The 17,864-nt window shown below is 41.3% G+C and overlaps 1 protein-coding gene across 1 annotated transcript; it reads left to right on the top strand.

The window, feature by feature from the left end:
* The first annotated feature begins 14,443 nt into the window (after nt 1-14,443).
* Nucleotides 14,444-17,615, top strand: LOC147888454 (uncharacterized). Its single transcript, XM_087392164.1, has 8 exons — nt 14,444-14,510; nt 14,597-14,662; nt 14,761-14,890; nt 15,020-15,137; nt 15,239-15,305; nt 15,410-15,475; nt 16,147-16,273; nt 17,453-17,615. The coding sequence occupies exons 1-8, from the start codon at nt 14,444-14,446 to the stop codon at nt 17,613-17,615; spliced, it is 804 nt and encodes a 267-aa protein (XP_087248290.1).
* The last annotated feature ends 249 nt before the right edge of the window (nt 17,616-17,864 follow it).

Below are 17,864 nucleotides of genomic sequence, written 5' to 3'. Positions count from 1 at the left end.
TGAAGAGAACGTCATTGTCACTATCATGTGTGACTGCATTGATCTCCTCGATCTTCACTTTTCCTTTGTCCTCCCTTGGACTCTCTTCCTTTTGATTTGCACCCCAATTTGCATTCTTTTTCTTATCCTTTTGCTCTCTTTTTAGCTTTAGCAATCCTTTTTCATATGGCCCTTCTTGCCACAGTGGTAACACTCAATGTTCCATGCCCTAGATTTGCTACGAGACTTCCCTCTTTCTTGGGACTTCCCCCTGAACTGTGATCTGCCCCTTTGCACATTTAAGGCTGCATCCTGCTTATTGCCATCCATAGACTTCCGTCTAATCTCCTCGGCCAACAAGCTCCCACAACATCATCAAATTTCAGTACTCCACCAAGTGCAGAGTTATTGACAGTTGTACAAAAGGTATCCCATGAGGATGGCAATGAACATAAGAGAAATATTGCCTTAGTCTCCGCATCAAAATTCATCTTCTGAGCTTGAAGCTAGCTGAAAATAATATTGAATTCATTCAAGTGAGAAGCAATGGAGACCCCTTCCTTCATCTGTAACTCAAACATCCTCTTCATGAGGTAAACTTTATTGGAGAGGCAATTTCCTTTTCATAAGTGGCACACAGTTTCTTTCACAAATCTTCCATAGTCTACTCATTTTTACTACTGTGAAATAAACTGACTCTGCAAGATGAAGTCTAATAGTAGATTTTGCTAATGCATCCAACTCATTCCAATCATCCTCAAACATATTTGCAGGCTTAGCTTCAATCCCTGCCAAGGGTTTAATCTACTTCTTTTGAATAAGCACATCCCTTATTTGTTCTTTCCACAAAGAAAAGTTTGTCCCATTAAACTTTTTAATGCTAAAAAACTCCTTTTCAAACATGGAAGAGGATGCCATGATGCAAATGAAGCAAAAATCCCAAATGCTAGTGCCTACAAGAAAGAATCACACCAAATACTAGGTGCATCCAAATGTGTATGCCACAATAGAGTGAAATATCACCAAAACTCATGTCTCAAAGCATTTGACGCATGTGCATATACTATGCATCCATATGAGCAAATCTGGCCCAAAAGAAAATGCCAACTGCAATGGCAATCCAAAATGCCAATAAGTGCCAAATGACTCGAGCATAAACACCGTTCACTGGCATATGCATTAATAATATCTCATCCAAGAGAGCATAGCACTATTAGTGCATCACCTGCAATGTGTCAAAGCTGTCGCCCAGTATAAAATAGCATCCATGTGCAAAGCGTCCATAAAAATAGCATCCCACAAGGCAATTTGGGCCTATTAGTGCATCCAATAAGGACCACAATGCATCCAAATGGCCTATAAATAATCCACTGCAACCCAATGCACACCATGAATGAGCGCACACTGCTCAAATTGCAACCAAAGTGATCTGCATAAGGTATGCCTAAGAAATCATAGTCCCATAGTAATGACCGCTACTGAAAATAGAACCTCAGATGCCTCAAAACATGGGTGCCATTGCATAATCGGACGCAGCAAGAAAATTTACAAATATCTCGTCTCTGTCGGAACTCAAAAATCCCAACCGATGAGTGAGAAATGGGAGTCAATACTTATCCACTGCCATGTGGCATAAATCTAAGGTTTCAAAACCTTAGAATGAAAAATGCATAACAGAGAGACGAAATCAAATACACACAGATCTATAACTCTGAAAATCCTCCACCGAATTGCATAAGAACTGACAGGTAGGGGTTTTTGGGCGTCTGGAATGCAATGGGACAGACGGTTTTGGAAACCGTGGTCTCAATCACTAGGTCCAACACACGGACTAAAAAAACGTTTTTGGAAACAGAGCTATTTGTAAACTCCACCAGAGTGCAAATGATGAGCAACATAGAAGTTTTAGGACCTCTTGAGTCCACCGAAACTGACAGATCTGCAAATGGTTGCTCCAAACTTGAGTTCCAACACCCGGGTAGAAAAACGCAGAAACTGACACAGTGAGTCAAAAATCCAATGAAATGATCCCATATTCAAGAATGAAGGTGTTTCCAAGCTCCTAAAGTGAAGTGGACACCAAAAGCAAGCAATAGTTGCCTCTACAAGTCAATACGGAGTCTCTATCATCGAATGGAATAGGGAAAAGCTCAAAAAACGACTTTTTCTTTGAAAACACTTAACAGGCTCTCAAAACCACTTCGCAAAACCAACTTAGTGACTTTTCCAAAGGTTCCTCCAAGGTCTCTGCACACTCGAATGCAAGTAAAGTCACCCACAAAGCTTCCCACAGAGCTTCTCCTTCCTCCCACAGAGTCCAGGCACTCTCATTTGTTCTACTGTACAAATGCGGGCCTGTAATCTTTTTAGCCTTTCATTGCCAAGACAATGTGCAAGTCTATATGCTTTGCGACAAAATATCCCTGAATCGAATGAGTACTCAAACACAATTTTGTCCATATTGTTTTCCCTAGGTCTTACAGACCATGCTAAATAAAAGTTTTGATCATCTTTATTCATTTGAACATAATTTTGCCGTAACACTCATAATTTTGCAACCCTAAAAGTGACCAGGCACATTTTGCTACAATAAAGAGTATTGCAGGTCTCTTTCAGATGTGTCGTGTCTAGCATTATGCGAGCTCTGCCTCTTGTGTAGCTAGACTTTTTGAGGTCCACATTCATTTGTCTTCCCTTTAGTCTCTCCTCAATAGATGAGATTGAATTCCACTTCCCATTTTGTGATCACTGAGACAATCGTTTAGATGTCCCTTGTAAGAAATAATTTCTAGCTTCAAAAACAAAAAAAAGAGAGCCATTAAATGAAATTAGACATGGACCAAATACCTAATAACACTTGTTAATCTCTGAAGAAGTGCTCTCTGACATCAATGTGCTTTGTCTTGGAGTGATATATTGGATTCTTGGCCAAGGCTTGAGCTAATTGATTATCACAGTATATTGTTGTTGGCTTTGATTCATCAAAGTACTATGTTATTGACAATAGTCTTCTGGCCATATAGCCTCACATGCACCTATTTTGAGTGCCCTATATTCTACTTCTATTGAAGAGAAAGAAACAGTTGGCTATTTTCTTGATAACCATGATATAGCTCCTTTACCAAGGAAAAATGCATATTCTTATGCAGTGGATCTTCTGGTCTCATAATCTCCTACATAGTCACTATCACAACATCCATGCAACCTTGGATGACTTCCTCTGTATTCAATTCCAAACTGTGTAGTCTTGACGGTAACTTACGTGTCATGGGGATCTTGAAGGAATGTTGATGGAGATGCTACTCCTTGTGAGAGCAATGCAATGCATGAGCCATCCACAAGTGTCACTCAAGTGTTGGACCCAGTGATTGAGACCACAGTTTCCAAAACAGTCTATCCCATTGCATTCCGGACGCCCAAAAACCCCTACCTATCAGTTCTTGCGCAATTCGGTGGAGGATTTTCAGAGTTATAGATCTCTGTGTATTCGATTTCATCTCTCTGTTATGCATTTTTCATTCTAAGGTTTTGAAACCTTAGATTTATGCCACATGGCAGTGGATAAGTGTTGACTCCCATTTCTCACTCATCAGTTGGGATTTTGGAGCTCTGGCAGAAGAGAGATATTTGCAGATTTTCTTGCTGAGTCCGATTATGCAATGGCACCCAGTTGCTTACCACTTCAGATGATGCATATTCCCAGGATTGGATTCTGGTGCTTATCATTCCATGTTACTCCCCATATCTGTACAGTTGCTTACCACTTCAGATGATGCATATTCCCAGGATTGGATTTGGGATTCTGGTGCTTCATTCCATGTTACTCCCCATAGGGAATGGTACAGTTGCTTACCACTTCAGATGATGCATATTCCCAGGATTGGATTTGGGATTCTGGTGCTTATCTGTACAGTTGCTTACCACTTCAGATGATGCATATTCCCAGGATTGGATTTGGGATTCTGGTGCTTCATTCCATGTTACTCCCCATAGGGAATGGTTCTCCACTTATGACAGTTGCTTACCACTTCAGATGATGCATATTCCCAGGATTGGATTTGGGATTCTGGTGCTTCATTCCATGTTACTCCCCATGTCTAGTTTATCTGTACAGTTGCTTACCACTTCAGATGATGCATATTCCCAGGATTGGATTTGGGATTCTGGTGCTTCATTCCATGTTACTCCCCATAGGGAATGGTTCTCCACTTATGACAGTGGAAAGACAGGTTGTGTGCATCTTGGAAATGACTATGCATGTGACATAGTGGGAGCAGGTGACATAAAGTTTTCTTTTGCAAATGGGTCTGCATTTGTTTTGAAACATGTGAGACATATGCCTAAGCTGACCAACAGTCTTATTTCAGTGGGTCAACTAGATGATGCTGGTTTTCACACCACTTTTGTCTTTCAGAGTTGGAAAATTCAGAAGGGCTCTATGCTTTTGGCCAGGGGTGCCAAGTGTGGGACTTTGTATCCCTTACATGTATCAAGGGTATTTGATCATGTTGTTTCAATAACCGAGCAGCCAAGCACTTCTTTGTGGCATTGCAGGTTGGGGCACATGAGCCAAAATGGAATGAAACTCTTATGCCATTTGGGTTATGTACCGCATTTGAGTTTCTCTGATTTTGAATTTTGTGAGCACTGTCTCTATGGGAAGCAGACTAAATCAGCCCATAAAAGAAGGGGAAAGAAAGAGTTTGAAAGCCTTGATTTGGTGCATTCAGACGTATGTGGTCCCATGCCTACACGGTCATTAGGCGGGGCTGAATACTATGTGACATTCATTGATGATGCAACTAGGAAAGTGTGGGTTTATGCTATAGCTCGGAAGAGTGATGTGTTCGAGGGATTAAGAGGGAGCTCACATCCCCTCGTACTTCAGAGCAAAATCCAGTTGCAGAAAAGATGAACCGTACCATTCAAGAAAGGTTGCAATGCATGCTTTCCAATGCAAGTCTTTCTGGTGGTTTTTGGGTTGAGGCAATGAAGACTGCAGTGCATGTGATCAATAGATCACCTAGTAAGAGTTTGGATGGTGGTATTCCTAAAGAGGCATGGAGTGGCAAGAAGCCATCTTAATTCCACTTCACGACCAAGCACAAACTTTGCGTATAGCATCTTTGCAAAGTATCAGGGAATATTAGAGAGACATTTCTTTGTGAAAATCATCTCCCATATGGTGGCTCCATTCTCTTTGATGGCTTGGTTATGATACCATGAAATGGGCCATCATCTTTGCTCAGCAGCAACTGAGGTCGGATTGTGAAGATTGTGGGAGAGAGGGAAGGAGTCTCACTTGAGGCTTTCTCACAATCACAAAGGGGGAATACACACAAAGGTGGAGGCTGAAAACAGTTTTCCTCTTCTTAGTTGTGTAAGCCAAAAGAACTCTAGTACAAAGAAATAGAAGAACCCTATATGTGGGTCTCAAACCAAGCTCAACTAACTAAGGTGGCATACTAACTGAGCCACAAACTATAGTAGATAAGGATAGCTGTCATCTAGCTATTATTCGTGGGCGGTGTACCAACCGCATCTCCAGCTAACAAGTCGGTGACATAAATGCACAACAGTCACCCTGGCATATCGCGAGTGGAGCTCGATATCTCAACACTCCCCCTTGAGCTCAATCCCAATTCCTGCACACCAAGCAGGTCTCTGAACTTGTGCAACTTCTCTGCGCCCAATGCTTTCGTGAATATGTCAGCTACCTGATCCTCTGTGCTGACATAAACTAGATCAGTAAGACCTAGTAAAACCTTCTCCCGCACATAGTGATAATGCACCTCAATGTGCTTTGTTCTGGCATGAAAAACTGGGTTCTTTGCCAAGTGTATACTGCTCATGTTGTCACAGTAAATGACAACTGGCCCATCTGTAGACTGATGCATATCATAGAGTAGCTTATGCAACCAAGCTACCTCACATGCAGCCATTGCTGCACCCCTGTACTCAGCCTCTATGCTCGACAAGGCAACTGTAGGCTGTTTCTTGCTGCTCCAAGTGACTGCAGCACTCCCAAAAGAGAACATATATCCACTGGTAGATCGTCTAGATCAGAAACACTACCAGCCCAATCAGCATCAGTGTATCCATGCAACTGTATTTGAACCCCAGCCTCATAAAATAGTCCATACTGCAATGTGGACTTCACATACCTGAGTATGCGTCTAGCCGCATCCAAATGCGGTTTCCTTGGAGCCTGCATAAACTGACTTACCAACCCAACAGCATAGCTCAAATCTGGCCTGGTAATAGTCATGTAAATCAAACTTCCTACTATGCATCTATACATAGTAGGGTCTTCTAGAAGCTCACCTGCATCTGCGCTCAGCTTCACATTCTGCTCCAAAGGAACTGAAATAGGCTTACAGCCTGTCATCCCATATTTGGACAGCATGTCCAATCCATACTGCCTCTGCAAGAGCTGTATCCCACTTGGTGATCTAATCACCTCAATGCCCAAGAAATAACGCAGCTCTCCCAAATCCTTCATCTCAAAGTTCTGCCTCAATAGCATTTTCACATGAAGGATATCTTCATCACTATCACCTGTGATGATCAAATCATCAACATAAATGACCAGCAGCATAATCCCTTTCTCTATTTTTCTCACATAGAGTGAGAAATCTGCCTTGGAAATCTGAAAGCCAATAGTGACAAGATACTGTCCTATCTTGTCAGACCATGCTCTAGGTGCTTGCTTCAAGCCATACAAGGCTTTCTTCAACCTGCAAACAAACTCAGGATGAGTAGCATGAACATAACCTGCTGGCTGCTCCATAAAGACCTCTTCTTGCAAATCACCATGCAAGAAGGCATTCTTTACATCCATCTGATGTAAAGACCATCCCTTTGATGTAGCCATAGCAATGGCTGCTCTTACGGTTGCCATCCTTGCAACCGGGCTGAAAGTTTCTTCATAATCAATGCCATATGTCTGTGCATACCCCTTGACAACTAATCTTGCCTTGTATCTATTCACAGAACCATCTGCATTGTGCTTGATCTTATAAACCCACTTACAACCAATTGCATTCTTGCCTTTAGGCAAAGGCACCAATTCCCATGTAGCATTAGCATCCAAGGCATCCATTTCTTCATCCATGGCTTTCTCCCATTTTTCATTTCCCATGGCTTGCTCAAAAGAAGTGGGTTCTGGTTCCTGTATCACTTTGACCATATAGGCATAGTGAATGGCTGTATATTTCAGCCTATCCACAGGATACCTAACCCTGGTAGACCTGCACAAAATAGGCTCACTTCCAGGTGCTCTCAAAACATCCCTGGTCTTCCTTACTCTAGGTGTAACAACAGAAGGAATACCCAACTCATCATCAATGCTTTGTTCTGAGCCACTGGATTCACCATCCACATAAGAGTGACCTGCATTCACATCAAACATGGGCTGATCTACCTTCTCTTTTCCTTTTTGTGATACCTGCGTACCACTATCTGCATTGCTTTGAGGGGATTCTCCTGATCTCAATCTGCCTGTCCATGGCAAAGTATGTGAACCACTGGTAGAGGACACTCCAGGTCCACTGATATTTTGTGATTGCTGCTATGCATTCTGTGCAGCATTACCATTTTGTGCATCTACATCAATCATCACATTTACTGGTTTATACCAGCTGCTCATCTCATCAAAAACAACATCTCTGCTCACTGTGAACTTACGTGTAGAAGGGTTATAGCATCTATACCCTTTCTGCTGACCCTTTCTGCTGCAGAGAATAACCAATAAAGACGCACTTCTCAGCTTTTGGATCCAACTTGGACCTCAACTCATCTGGCACATGGACATAAGCAATGCAACCAAAAATCTTCAAATGAGAAATATCTGGTTTCTTACCAATATACATCTCCTCTGGCGTCATGCCATGTATTGCTGCAGTGGGAGTCTTGTTCATTATATAGACTGCTGTAGCAACTGCTTCAGCCCAATAATAATCTGGTAGATCTTTTTCATTTAGCATAGCCCGAGACACCTCTCCAATATGCCTGTTTTTTCTTTCTGCAATTCCATTTTGCTGTGGGGTATGACTGCATGAATATTGCTGCTTTATACCATGCTCCTGCAAGAACCTTGCAAACTCATTTGAGAGGTACTCTCCCCCTCCATCTGACCTTAGGTATTTTATTTGCAGGCCTGTTTCTTTTTCAACCATAGCTTTGAAAGCTTTGAAGTGCCCAAACACTTCACTTTTCTTTTTCATAAAATACACCCACAGTTTTCTACTGAAGTCATCAATAAATGTGACAAAATAGTGACAGCCTCCAATAGATGCAGCTTTTGTAGTCCACACATCAGAGTGGATTAATTCCAATGGCTTTTTACTCTCTTGAACATGCCTAGGAAAAGGTTTCCTTGCCTGTTTCCCAAATTGACAGGCTTCACAAATCTTGTGCATTTCTGCAACCTTGAATTTTGGCAATCCTGCAACAATATTTTGGGCTTGCATTGATTTAAGTCGCTATATATTAACATGACCAATGCGTTTGTGCCAAATATCAATATCTGCAACTACACCGGTCCCATGTGCAAACATTGCTGCACTCAATTCAGGCATGTCTGCATCTAATGTAAACATCCTGCCCTTCTTCTTTCCTTTTGCTATCAAGTGACCATTATTTTTCATATCCTCAACAAAGCATCCATGAGGATTAAATCTGACTTGCAAGCCCTGCTCAACCATCTGACCAACAGAAACCAGGTTCTTGGTGATGTTCGGGACATGAAATACATCAGACAAGTATTTCTTTTTTCCATCCTGCATAGACAAAGGAATTTTGCCAATCTGCACAATAGGATGTGCAGTATCATCACCAGTCTCCACAAATCCTGGTTTTTTCATTTTTCTTGCATCCTGCATCCATTCAGCGTGACCTGTCATGTGGTTTGACGCACCCGAGTCAACGTACCACACATCATTGCTTTCTTCTGCACTTTTTACAGAATTTGTCATATGCTGAACCATAAACAAATGCTCATTTCTGTCATCGCCCTGTCTACTAGAGGATGCATAATTGCCTTGCTGTAATTTTCCACTCATAATGTCATTCTGCTTTTTGTAGCAGTCTTTAGCCATATGACCCATTTTGCCACAATAGTAGCATTCAACATTGCTGTTTGCATTTTGGCTTCTCTGCCATCCACCACGGCCTCTTTGGCTCCTCCTGCCTCTAGAGTTACCACGTCCTCCTGCATAGGACTGGTTTTCTTGCGTTTGCTGCATATTCTGATTTCTACCACGGCCTACAGATCGGCCTCCTCTACCTCTGCCTCTACCTCTGCCAGCATTTGAGTAGAAAACAGTTTCTTTTAAAGTTCCTGCAGAAGAAGATGCACCCCCATTTCTCTGCTCTTCAGAAATTAGAAGAGCAATCAACTCCTCAAAATCAGGAAAGTTTTCACGGACGGCAATGGATGTCCGGAACTGTGCATAATCCTTTCCTAGACCATTCAAGGTCACAGAAACCAAATCATCATCATCCATTGGCGACCCAATGGAAGCAAGTGCATCTGCAATATGATAGAGTGAATTAATAGATAAAGGTGGAAGAGGGAGATATGGAATGGAAAGATGGAGAATAATTTTCTTCACTTTCATGTGGTAGTCATTTATGCTCAAATTTTCTCTCTGCACATTGTGCAACTCCTGTTTGAGTTGCATTTTCCTGGCTTGCGTATTTGTGCTATACATTTTTGCCAAAGTATCCCATGCCTCCTTTGGCGTATTTGCATCCTGAATATGCACAATCATGGAGTCCAAAATATTGATAGATAGCCAGTACATAACTTTCCTGGCTCTCTCATGCCATCCTTTGAATGCCTGCATTTCCTGTTGACTGGGAACATTAGGAAGAACAGGTTCTTCTTCATTTCCTGTAATGAATTCCCAATAGCCTTTTCCCATCAAGACATTCGTCATTCTAAACTTCCATGCCTGGAAGTTGTTCTTGTCAAGCTTTTCAGTGACAATCTGTGAAAGAGAATCAGATGCCATTACAGAACACTGCAAAATATTCTGTCACTGCAAAAAACATAGCTTTTGCCTCACACGGGCAGATCTGCAAAACTGACGAAAGTGGTATTTTACCACACAGTCACTTCCTAGTGACGATTTTGCATCAACAGGCAACAGGCATGAATCTGCAACTCCCAAAATCTCTACACACAGGCATACGATGCAATTTTTGCGGCAACTTTTCATCGACTAGCCGAGTAGTGGTCGCACAGCAAAAACAGGGCCTTTTTCTGAGTGCCTGCGGAGAACTTCTGCCTCCAAAACGGGCCCCGAAATGACCTCGAATCAGAAAAATAAAGTCACCCGGGGCTTCGCCTTTTCCCGCAGCATATACTGTGCTCTCACCACACCGCGAAGGGCGTCTCAATCTGAGACAGTGCACTCTTGCACTTCCGGCTGTGCTACCTGCAGAGATTTGCTCCCAAACTCGAAAAAGGAAAGCAACACTTGTCCTCTTACCAGGACACTGTGAACTTGGTTTGCTTTCTTGAGCTCCTTACCACAAACAAGGCTCTGATACCATGTGAAGATTGTGGGAGAGAGGGAAGGAGTCTCACTTGAGGCTTTCTCACAATCACAAAGGGGGAATACACACAAAGGTGGAGGCTGAAAATAGTTTTCCTCTTCTTAGTTGTGTAAGCCAAAAGAACTCTAGTACAAAGAAATAGAAGAACCCTATATGTGGGTCTCAAACCAAGCTCAACTAACTAAGGTGGCATACTAACTGAGCCACAAACTGTAGTAGATAAGGATAGCTGTCATCCAGCTATTATTCGTGGGCGGTGTACCAACTGCATCTCTAGCTAACAAGTCGGTGACATAAATGCACAACAGTCACCCTGGCATATCGCGAGTGGAGCTCGATATCTCAACACGGATCCTATATAGCCACTTAATTGTCATTCAAGTCATGGGCCGTTACAGCTGCCCACTTCATGCCTTCAGGGTTATGGAAAGGACTGGCAACAGCAATTGCCTTTGCTTGCTCTCTCTTGGGCAGTTGTGTGGTGGCATCAGCCACGTCCATCATGAACTTCATCACTTGACTATAGCGTGTGCATTTGCCTTGGGCTTGGTCCTCGGCCTATGTGGATGGTCGAGAGGGTGTTCTTGATGATGATGCCATTGTTTTGATTCGTGAACTATGATTGTGGAAATGCTAAACCTAATAGCAAAGATACAAGTTCAGGACATGAGACATACATACATTCCAAATTTTCTTCTCATACAATTGTAGAAGATTGTTTCCTAGAAATATCAAACCATAAACCCTAAACAACCAATGATCCAACATCCATTTCAAAATAGTGCAAAATATGATTTAGGAATATTTAAAAAGTAGACTTATAAGTGAATCAATGTTTGCAAGCCATTTGGCAACTACCAAAATCATTCTATGAATACTAACCTATCCACCTTGTAATTTGAGATATGACGAGATGTCAAAATTGCAATTTTTGTAGATAAGTTTTCATATCATTGATTGGTTGCATTGCATCATTTTCATCAGCATTGTGTGCGTGAAGTTTTGTTAGCAAAAAGTCCATTGTCATCCGTTCCCCGAGCTCATTTTGGCACAATTGGACTTTACAATCCCACAATAGATTTATTACATGCCTTGAGTATAATTGATCACTTGACAGTGCAAACCTGCAGTCCACAAGGAAGTTGGCTATTTTGCCAAGTAACCAACCGACAGCATAGCAATCTAACATGTCTAGCCATGTGCCATTTGGTTGAGGGTATGCATCATTTCTTACGTATAGATCTAGTGCAAACCAAGGAAATCGTCACTTTGGAGCAACATCTTGAACCTGCTCGGGCTTGCTCTTGGTTCTGTGGAGACACCTTCCCCAATCAATAATGCTCACATGCACAAATTTTCCATCTGGTGTCTCAATCTAGTACATAGTTGCCCGCATTCAAGTCAGTGTGCATGTCGTGCACTACTTTCATTGCATTGGCAATAGTTGCGCAAATGGCAAGAGCATTCTCATAGAATAGGCATGTTCGCATCTGACTCCGCGTATCATGCCACACATTTTGAGGTTGCTTGCAGGGGTTTCCTCACCTTACCCAGTTCGGATAATCATGATACATGGAAGGTAGACTCATGAGCATGTCATGAATACTACTTCCATTGAAGTATGGACTGATTAACCAAAGATCACTTACATGTGTCTAACCAATTGCACGACACAGGCGTGACACGCGACTGTATGTATTACGTTCATTGCGAGCTTTGTCTTCAACTATTTATGTGCATGTGCAGTATCATGCCTCAACTTCTTGCTAGCATAAGATAGAGTTGGCTTGAAACCTAGCAACCGTCTATCTTAACTCGATACACTTGTCCTTCCACTCCCCCATACAATTCCTCAAGAATTGTCAATGCAAATAGTGGGAATTGTACTGTTGTAGGGCAATTGTCAGCAAACTTCATGCATAGATCTATTTGTGCCTTGCCATCTTGACTTCTCATGTCTATTGTTTCTTAGGAGCCACTAGCAGTCTGGGTATAATATTTCATGGCAACTTTTGATAGTCTACTAGATGCCCCTTTCTCCTTTTGGTTTTTTCTATGAATGGCAGCACGGGATTCTTTCCATTCTATGAGCCACCTATCCAGCTTCATCCTTGCTGTGTCTGTCAAGGGATCTGATAGCTTTACCATTTCACATTGAGCAACTATATCACTTAACACTCTAGGTAAGAAGTTTAGTACAACCTCTTTCTCCTTTGTCCGCTCCACCTCTCTGCGCCTCATCCAACTTTAGTCAAATTGAGCAAGTATGTGCTATTGCATTTCATCTAGCTTAAACTTGGTACGAGGAATCTCTCTTATTTGCTCCATACTCAGTGTAATAATATGTCGAACGCACACCCTGCGGACAAAGTGTTGCAACTCGATTCTCCAAGTGTCTCTAGATCTCGGGGGTTGCACTAAAAAGAAGCCCTATGTACCACCTGCATTCAAAGGGTTGCGTTTAAAGTTCTCACCATCTGGTTTTGTGTGTCCTCCATGTACAGGAAGAGTTCGAGTCAAGCATTCAAGTCCTTGGCTTTCTAGGGTGCTACGTCTGTTGAATTTGGGAGTCGGGATAGACTTCATGGCTGTTCACGACTTTGAGCAGTTCAAGTTTCTGCAGTAACAGTTCCATGGTCATTTTCCAGGGCTGTTAGTTTTTACCGGTCAGTTTGTTGACCTTGTATGTGGGTGACGCTTGCTGTGCCATCGTGACAATCTCTCTAGATCAAATGTCACGATTTGAGGCTAGCATCAGGATTTAGGTTCAAGGCGTGGGTTTGGCTCCTAGAGGATTCCTGATACCATATTGAAAAGTGATATCGTGCTTGTACACAAAGAGAGATATACAAGATAAATATGTCTATTGATCATGAATGAATGTTTTACAATGTTCCACTCGGATTCGGAGTGTCTATTAGGAACGCTTCTTTGTAATTCATTTGTGTTTATTTGTGTTTTATGTTCTCTGTTTTAGTTAATTATGATTGCATTATTGTTATTTCAATATGTATGTTTGATTGGGCATCCCTTGTTGAGTTTGGATGTGCAACGGAGGGGAACATTCCACGGCTTCTATTGTGGATGTTTCCTATGCACCGGTCCCACAAAAGACCCCATTTAGAAAAAAAGATTAACAATTTTTAGATGTCCCCCATCACATTACCGCCCTTTGCATTTGCATTGGCCTCGATTCCAAGGCTCCCATTGCCAGCTATAAGAAAGACAACCATCACGACGGCAGCATATATCCACCCATTGGCTTCGACGACTCCGTGACTTTCATCGCCAACTTAAACAAATATATCCCGACGGCAGCATATATCCACCATCTTTAACCGCAGACAGCTCCATCATCCGCCTGCATCTATAGCTGTGTAGGGAGTATTTGCCCCAGTAAGCACCTGGCGAAGAGGAGTCTCAGGAGAGGTCACTGGACAATGGCCTAAGGTAGACTAACTGAGCAGGGAGTACCTATCCGGGGCAGTTCTGAGGAGGAAGTCACCTGGAACGAGTCTGTGAAACAAGATGCAAGAAGAGACCTTGCACAAAGGACACATTATCTACAGATACTAGCTGCCCAGGGAGTATTTAGGTCCATGGCTGTATTTAATCTTTTCATTAGCAGTAGCCTGCATCTTCATTTGAGTTTTGCGCCGGGAGCAGAAACTAAGAAGAAACAGCTCTCTGGTTCAGAGAAATCCTGATCTAGCACCGTAGAACGAGGTGAGAACTTTTTTCGTGCACAGAAGTATATGAGGCCGGTGACAAATATTGCTGTTGATGATCTGTTGTCTCTCGTCATTTGTTGATCTAATAATGTATCAGCGCAAAGTTAAGGTCTTCTGAGATCTATAATAATGATCTTGCTGTTGAAACTTTGTAGCAGAAGCCGACAGAAATGCCGGAGGGATTTCTCGAGGTGGAGCTCATCAGAGCACATGGACTCAAGAACGTTGAATTTTTCGGTACGCCGAGCAAATTAACTGAAGTTTTCGTTCTCCTATGCTGCTACGCGAAGTATGTTGCCGTCTTTGACTCGAGGTGCTTGCAGGAAAATCGAATCCATACGCTGTTTTTTCGTGCGCCCACCTGAAGCAACGCAGTAACGCGATTCAAGGTAAGCTGTACTGATCGATGATCAGGTGTATAGCTTCACATGCTTCACATATTTTTCAAGTTTTGGGTGATGCCGTAAGATCATCCGTTTGTGGCTAGATGGAGGGAGCGACCCAGTTTGGAATCAAAGCTTTCTGTTGGAGATCCCCGAGGATGTAACTGAACTCGATGTTGCGCTCTTCAATAAAGAGAGGCATATTGGAAAGGATGAACCGATGGGAACATTGGCGTAAGTATTCGCCTGTATTAGCTGGGGTGCCCTCGCGAAGCTCATGCAACGCCGCCTGGAGCAATGCGAGCGTCGGAAGAAATTATAGCGATGCGATATATAACGGCATCGACCATGGCTTGGTTGCAGGATAAATTTGACCCCCGTCTTTGCGCATCGCCAGCTCCCGCCTGCTCTCTACAAGGTGCAGCTGCCAAACGGAAAACTTCATGGCGAGTTGGAATTGAGATTGAAGTATTTCCCAAAGGTGACAATTCTATTTTGATCAGCTGTGCGAGACGCCCGGAATGGTATGAACTGCGTATATTGTATATGAATCGACGTAAATTGGGCTGCATTTTATGGCAGGTTCATCATGGAACTCTAGAGATGCATCTACTGGAGGGACATGGATTGTTGGAGGGTGATCTTTTTGGTAAGAGAGTGATTAAACTTCGTCTTCATTAACATTCTTCGAGCTTTTTGAACAATTAGCCTCGTGTGTTCGATCTCACATCCATTGCATGATTCTTCACGCAGATAAGTCAGATCCCTACGCAATTATCACTTGCCACAATCAAACTCACAAGAGTCGTGTGATGCAGAGTAAGCTTCTCCTCTCTAATATTAAATAGCTTGTCTTCAATTTCCAAACACCTCTCTAATATATAAGACGTGGTCTTGCATATTTGTTGTATTTCAGCATTTGTTGATATTTATCCTTCTTCTCCCATGTAGAATTCCAAACATAATCTTGTAACATTCCAAACATAATCTTATCCTCTCTAATATATAAGCACTTTAGTATTGCATTTTTGATTGATATTGTATTGAAATATACTATTGCATTTTGTGTTGATATTGCATGCAATCATCTTGCATTTGTTGATATTTATCCTTGAGAACCTTCCATGTAGCATGCAAAACAGAATCTCATAGCATCCCAAACATATCTTATCCTCTCAAATATAGCTCCCTAATATTGTGTTTGTGTTGACATTGCATGTGAATATCATGCATTAGTGTCCTCGTTATATACACAACTCTACCCTAAATTTATCCCTCCTTAGATGGGCATATCCCAATAACTTCCTCATCTTTGTTCATCTAAATGTTGTAGTCTTCTTCTTAAAGATTGAGAGAAATTCCTTGCAAAATAAGGTTGTCTTCTTGCAAATGTCTCCTCTTTTACTTCTTTGAATGTATCATTCTTGCTTTGTTATGAGGCTTACAAAAAGTTGATTGTCACAAGAGGTTGCTAATTGTCATGGTTTTAGATGCTGGGAGTGATCCAAAATGGGACCAGACCTTTCTCTTCAATCTCGATAGCGAGGTTACAGAGATCTTGGTTGAACTTTTTGACAAAGATACATACACGGCGGATGATCCATTAGGAAATACAGTGTGAGTATTGACCCCCTACTCTTAACCACCACAACTTATAGGAGATGCCTAGTATTATGCACTCCTATTCATTTGAATGCTTATAATCAATTCTATGCATAGTTTCATTTGTTTGTATTGATTGTGGGTTTTGTGTAATTATTATAACTATGATTTATGTAATATGTATGATTTCTTCTATCTAGGTATATTATCTAGCTATATAACACACAATAATTCATGTGATAAGAACATTATGTTTTCTAAAAAAGGTCACCCTTAAGTAATAGCAGACATAGCATGTGGTTTTAACACAAGGAGTTTTTCAATTGCCATTATAAGACTAGTTATTTACAAAGAGTCTTTTAATTATGTGTAGGAAAAATCTAATGATTCCTATAGGAGAATATGGGTAGCCCTTAAAAAAATGGTAAGGGATTTTAGAAATACCTATTGAACACACATAGATATAGAATTATTACATATCTATTGATTATTACATGTTTTACTTATGGGACTACCTATATGCAATAAGCCACAATGTTTAAATTGTCCCCATAAATTAACTGTGTAGCTAGTTTTCAAACATGTAGTCAAATTTGATTTCACCTCAAGGCATGCTAAACATATAGGATTATTCTCTCTATTGTTAGGGGTTTAAGGAAAAGTGATTCTTCTCATACTCGTGTGGCTTTGTGAGGCTCACAAGGAAAATAATTGAATTTTATGGAAAAGGGAAAGGATTAAGTAATGTACTAGAATGGAAGGACAATATTCTTACGGGAGCATGTATATTTAATCGCATCATCTTGAGCATTAGAGCTTCGGGGCTCACTATATTAAAACGCAACATAGTCTGTGTGCTCAAAAGGTATCATTTATGTTGCAAGGCTACTCCTTCACACTATTTAATATTTTTCAAAAAGCTCAATATGAAAGTCCTTCCAAGTGAAACTTTCATTGGGAATTAAAAATTCACATGCTTTCTTGCATATATTTTGTTAAATTAGCTACAATAGGGCGCATCTTTTGGACTTGTGTGAAACTACTTATCCTTGCACAAAAAATTTTGAATGAATGTTCTATACATGCTAGAGCTATATTTAATTCTCGTGTTTTTGTTATTTTTACCCTTGGAAAGGTCTCTTACCATTGATGTCCATGCAAGCTAATGGGAACATTATATGCATGGGTGATTAGGATTCCTTTGCAAAAGCTATTTCTTACAAGGCATATCCCTCCTTCGAGCTACAAGGTTTTGGGAAAACTTGGACAACCACAGGGCGAGATCATCGTCGGCCTAAAATTTATACCAAAGGTTTTCCTGATAACCAAGAACCTCTTGCACGATAGTTCTTATTGAGATACCTTACTTGGATGAGGGTTTTGTCTAGATCATACTACCTTCTTTTGTTGATCATTTTCTATATTTGTACAGGTATAGCACAAGCTTTGTACATTGGTATTCAAAGGTTGAAAAGTCAATATGAAACTCATCCTTAAATTTTGAGATTGTAGACCAAGGTATTCTATATCCTAGTTCTCTATGAGTATTTTGCTATATTTTCCATCCACTATTTTCAATATTCTAATTTTTTATTCAAATCATTTA

Source organism: Dipteris shenzhenensis, chromosome 21 (genome assembly GCF_047967505.1).
Source record: "Dipteris shenzhenensis isolate YYH24624 ecotype China chromosome 21, Dip_SZ_1.0, whole genome shotgun sequence".
Classification (NCBI taxonomy): domain Eukaryota; kingdom Viridiplantae; phylum Streptophyta; class Polypodiopsida; order Gleicheniales; family Dipteridaceae; genus Dipteris; species Dipteris shenzhenensis.
This window is presented reverse-complemented; position numbering and strand designations above follow the sequence as displayed.